Genomic DNA, 5,672 nt, shown 5'->3' on the forward strand with positions numbered 1-5,672 from the left:
CCTTTTTTTAAATTCCATTAACGTCACCATATTACGACCTACAGCCGCGCTCTAGAAGAGATAATTAAACTTACTTTATTAGCAACTTTATTAGCAACCGATATGAGGACTGGTACCCTTTGTCACAAAAAACAGGCGACAATCGGGCGCCACCGAATCCCCACTAGAAAATAAGTTAGAAAATTGTTGCTCCGATCCACCAATAAGCGCCAGCCAAATCAGCGTATTCAACCCACTCCCTACGAAAAATAGGGTATATAAACCCTGATTCCGCGGAGGAAAGCGCACTTAGCTTCTCCAGAAAAAGAGAGTAAAAGCTGTGACAGTATAAGTCGTGAATAAGAGAGAGTATAAGTCGTGCGAGACCGCTTAAACCAACCAAGGGCCACCTCCATAAGGAAGACGTCAACATCCTCGTCCATCACCAACTGCCGAAGTCTTCCACGAGTGGCCCGCCAAGCAGCACTATAATAAAGGAAGACGACAAACTCCTCGACCAGCTCTATCTCGACCGGTCACGAAAGAAATATCAACTACGAGTAAGTCCTCTTTCCTCCATCACCCTAAATCGAGGCCTAGTACTTAGTATATAAGATACCCATAGAAACCCACCATTTAGAAGATCCGCGACTAACCCGATAAAACTCCACGATTACAGTGGATCAACACCTCGCGCTCGCCGAACTAGACGGGGGGTTGGAACAGATCCACCAACTCGCCCAACAGCTCATCCGTGAATTAGAAGCAGACCTCCAAGCGCCTAGGATTTTAGATTTCTCTCCCCCTGCGTATGACCACCTTCCTCCCTCTCCGTCTATCACGACATACTCTTCATCTCCGTCTTATTCTCCAGTACTTTCTCCCATAGACCTTATTCCCCATTCCCCCTCCAATTCCGACTCCAGCGTGGAGTTTCTAAGTGAGATCCCCAAAGTAGACTTTCTCGAAGAAATTCTCTTCGTCCCTTCCCCTGGGAATTCTACGTCCGACGTGGAATTCCTGCCTCCACCTTCACCCACCAATTCCACGTCTAGCGTGGAATTGCTGCTCGAGGATATCCCTCCTAGGTCTCCCAGCGCCTACACCTCTCCCGTGGAGTTCCTTGGAGAACTCCTTCCCCTTTCTCCTATTAACAATCCCTTCCCCGATATCTCTCCACCCTCGCCCACCAGCTCCACATCCAGCGTGGAATGTATAATCGAGACTATAACGCTGTAGCAGGACATATTATTAAAATAAATTTATAACATATATATATAACATTATGTACATATATATATAAATAAAGTTTAAATAACAAAAAAAACTACCAATCAATAAAAAAACCTCCCATTTCATTCCCTAGTAATTTTAAGATTGCACAGGGTCCGTCCCCGGGTAAAGAGATTAAATTCTCTGACCCAAAAGAGGACCCACGGGCGTGTAGGAGCTCGAAGGGCGTCATAGCGAGCTTTGGCTCACTGACCCACTTCGAGCCCTTTAATAGATACGCCCGACTCTCGACGCGCATATGTTCGAGCGCGGCGAGAGAAAACAGTGTTCTCTGTGCGGCGTCCTTCCACATAGTCAGTCCCGATAAAAAGGGACTTGAGATAGTGGACGCTCCGCGGCGAACACGACGTAACATTATGATCTTAAAACAGAGAAATGTAAAATCGACATCTTTAACGTCTTTACGTCGGTAGAAAAGCCGAAAAACTAAATGTAATAAAACCAAAAATAGAACAGTAATCTAAAATGTTAATAAAGTTAAAAATAAAAAGAAAGAAAATAATAGACAGAAAATATAATCCTAACAAAAGGAAGAATGATTACCTGTAGGCTAAAAAACCGTTGAAAACAAGAGGGTGACAAAAGACGGTTCGTACTGATCGAATCGAAATGGCAATAAAACGAATGTCATAGTAGTAATATTTCTTTCACTAGAAAGATGGGATGGAAAAATACAAAAATAAAATGACACTAACAATAAGTTAAGAGAGAAAACTAAATCAAAGAGAGCTTTTTAATTACAGTATTATACAGGGTGGTCACGAACGTTCCGGACAGACTTCGAGATATTATAAGAAATTTAATTCTGAACAAAAAGTTTCCTATAAACATGGGTCAAAAAATGCTTCCTTAAAAAGTTAGCGCACAACAACCTCTGATGTTTGTAAAAATGTATAAAATAACCGCGATTTCAGCAATTTTGGGGCGCTCATTTTTTAACATTTTTCGATCAATGTGTATAGAAAACTTTTTGTTCACAATTAAATTTTCTATAAAATCTCAAAGTCTAGCCGAAACGTTCGGGGCCACCCTGTATAAATCAGAAAGACCGTCTGTGTCAGTCTGCAAATTTAAATCATAACTAGAGTCCGACCGAAATTTCTGTTTCAGTTTCGGTTTCGGCCATTTTCGGCCTAAAATCAAGATTTCGGCTTGATTTCGGTTTCGGCCGAAATAGAGAGAAAATTTCGGTGACGTAAGCCGAAACTACAGAAGTCGCCTGAAATGCATAACATCGAACGTATCCTCTTAAACGCTCATCGGTTGCTAATAGTGTCAAAGAGTAATATCCGATTCTCTTGAAGTTGGCGGCACTTAAAATATCCAAAAAATACTCTCGTTGGTTGCTAATAAAATACTGTAAGTTCCTATTTTATCTCCTTGTTTGCGTAGGTTTAAATTTTATGAAAGTAATGTTCATGTTAATATCCAGATTAAGATGCCAAAGAAATATCCTATATGGGATTATTTCGTCAAATCTGACTTAAATCTATCCAAGGCCCAATGCAATATATGTAACAAATTATTATCTCTGGGAAGTGACAAACCCAAAAACCAAACAGTGCATGGCCTAAAGCAGCATTTATCGAAATTTCATTCTGAGCAATATAAACACTATTTACAAAGGTTTGTTCATCTTTTTTAATATTTACTAAGCGATTTATATTTGTAACTTGAATACGAAACTTATATATGTATAATTAAAACAAAATAATTTAATTTAATCATTAAATTGGTATATTATTTATTTTTAAGATATAAAGAAGAACAAGAACAATCAGAACCTAGAATAAAGCGTGAAAAAGTCCAATCAACCTTAACAAATAATGTTCAAATTACGATCCCTAATCTCATTAAGCATGGTGCTGGTACATCATTCTGGCCAGATGATCACGAAATTTCACGACGCATAGATAAAGCAATAATGGATTTTTTGATTGTCGATATGTTGACGTATTCTATTGTAGAAAGTAATGCTTTTAAACAAATAAATTTTGCAGACCCAGCCAAAGCAAGCAAATACAGAATAAAATCTGAAAAATATTTCCGCACAACTTTAATGCCGGCAACATATGACAAAGTAAAAGCAAAAATTAATGACATGATTTGCCAAGTTCAGTGGATCAGTTTTACTACGGATATTTGGTCCAATCCGACAAAATTTTGTTCCTTATTAAGTTTTACAGCACATTTTATTCTTGGACCTCAAAGATTAAAAGTAGTTTTAGGTGCTAACGTTTTAGAAGAAGATCATACTGGAATCTACATTTCGCAAAAACTCATTAAGCTAATTGATAGCTATAATATTAGGAAAAAAATCCACATGGCAATAAGAGACAATGCCGCTAATATGAATTGTGCCACACGAATTGCAGAATTTTCTACATTGGGATGTGTAGCTCACACCCTGCAATTAGTAATACAGAACGCTGTTTTCTTGCAAGAAAATGTAGAAATACTCAAAAGAAAATGCAGAAAGATTGTAGGACATTTTAAGCGCAGTGAACAAGCAACCAGATATTTATCTAAATGTCAAGAGACATGTGCTGTTCCACATCATTCGTTAATACAAGACATAGAAACCAGATGGAACAGCACATTTCTCATGTTGGAACGTCTTAATGAACAAAAAAATGCCATCAACCTCTATAGCATCGAACGCGGAGGAATAGAAACTCTTAATAACGCGGAATGGGAATTAGCCACAAATATTATAAAAGTGTTGAAAAGTTTTTATGAAGCTACTTTAGACATATCTCGTGATGATGCTTGTGTTTCTTTAATTATTCAACTCATTACCATGTTAACTGGTAAACTTCAACCGACAGACGATGATGACGATGATACCATTTTGAAAATGAAACAAAAGCTATTAGAATCTTTGAATAAACGGTTTGCTTATGTTAAAAATTCAACACTGTTGATAACTGCGACTCTTTTAGATCCTAGGTTTAAAACAAAATATCTAACACCTGATGAAATTGAAATTGGAAAGAAAGAAGTAACAGATTTTTTGCTTAAAGAAGAGAACACATCAACATCACAAGTTATGGATAAGACTACTTATGCTCATGTAGAAAATTCTTCAGCAACTTCAAAAAATGTGTCCGAACAGAGTTTGTGGGAAGCTCATGATAACTCCCCAAAAGAAAATGCATCAGAGGGAGAAATATCTTTACAGGAAACTTTCCAATCATTTCTAAAAGAGCCTAGGCTTCAGAGAAATGCTAATATTTATGCTTATTGGCATTCTAGTCCGTATCAGCAATTACAGAAAGCTTCGAATAAATTTTTATCAGCACCGCTGTTTGGAAAGCGTGACTTATCCTTGGAATTGAGTCTTGGCGAAATTGTTGTATGCATTGTCAATCAACCCCTTGAGGGTGAACTGTTGCTTGATACGTCTCTCCATATGATCAACTCTCATCTTGTCGTCTACGTTGCTCACGTTGATCCGGCTCGATGGTCCAAAAAATGTTAGAACATATACGCAGACCAGAAAAAGGGGGTTTTGTAATGAAGGACGTAACTAATAGAGAATAGAATAATAACGGAAAATAACTCGTATAATGGACTATATAATAATAAAGAAAGATATGTCATAAGAACGTCAGGTGACGGTGGGGAGCGTCCCGTCGTTGCTCCTCGTTCGGACGGCGCACTCGTTCGCTCACGGGACCTCGTACGTCGTTAGATGGCGGACCCCTATCTCTGTCGCACACGGCACAGGACTTCGCCTTTGTCCGTACGTCTGAAGATGGCGGACGCCTATCTTCGTTGCAGTAGCGAAGGGACCCAAGGCGCCGGTGTCGTTGGCTTCACGCATGTAATGTCGCAGTAGCGACGGAATCCAAGGCGCCGCGGCCGGTGTCGTTGTGCCGTCTCCCTTTCCGTGGCGGTGATGAAGGCGTTGAGTTGACCTCGTGGAAGGCCGCCGGCTGCTGCAGACGCCCTGGTTGATGCTCCTCTGCTCCCGTCGTTAAGAACGACAGCGATGGTGATGTTCTCTGCTCCCGTCGGTAAGAACGACGGCGATTGGTATCGAGGACTCTTCCAGCCAGGGAATCGTCCCGATAGGTTACCCCATTGGAATCAGGTTTTTGAGCTCCTCGCGGCCTCCTTATATAGCCCCTGAGACCGGATTTTGATTCCGAGTTGCCGGCCGCCGCCATGCGGCGCGTAGCGGCGGCCAGCGAACTACGCAGAGGCCGGCGCTCGCGCGCCTGCGCGCGGATCACGGAGCGCCGGACCAACGAGCTCTGCACCTGGAGAATGCCGAGAGGATGAGCCCACGGGCGTGTCCTCCCGGCCCGAGTATATCGAGAGGATTAGCCCTTCGGCGTCTCCTTGTTCGATCAAGAGAATGCCGAGAGGATGAGCCCACAGGCGTTCGGTAGTAA

The 5,672-nt window shown here is 41.1% G+C and overlaps 1 protein-coding gene across 1 annotated transcript; it reads left to right on the forward strand.

Annotated features, from left to right (window-relative positions):
* Positions 1-2,710: 2,710 nt before the first annotated feature.
* On the forward strand, positions 2,711-4,753 carry LOC105571240 (zinc finger BED domain-containing protein 4-like). The gene is made up of 2 exons (XM_012028707.1): positions 2,711-2,898; positions 3,028-4,753. The coding sequence occupies exons 1-2, from the start codon at positions 2,711-2,713 to the stop codon at positions 4,751-4,753; spliced, it is 1,914 nt and encodes a 637-aa protein (XP_011884097.1).
* The last annotated feature ends 919 nt before the right edge of the window (positions 4,754-5,672 follow it).

This window comes from Vollenhovia emeryi, unplaced genomic scaffold, assembly GCF_000949405.1.
Source record: "Vollenhovia emeryi isolate VEMERY1.0 unplaced genomic scaffold, V.emery_V1.0 DF940982.1, whole genome shotgun sequence".
Lineage (NCBI taxonomy): Eukaryota > Metazoa > Arthropoda > Insecta > Hymenoptera > Formicidae > Vollenhovia > Vollenhovia emeryi.

Coding starts and splice junctions, on each gene's coding strand:
- LOC105571240 (XM_012028707.1), top strand. CDS start 2,711: ATGCCAAAGAAATATCCTATATGGGATTATTTCGTCAAATCTGACTTA. Junction 2,899..3,027: donor TATAAACACTATTTACAAAG/GTTTGTTCATCT, acceptor TTTATTTTTAAG/ATATAAAGAAGAACAAGAAC.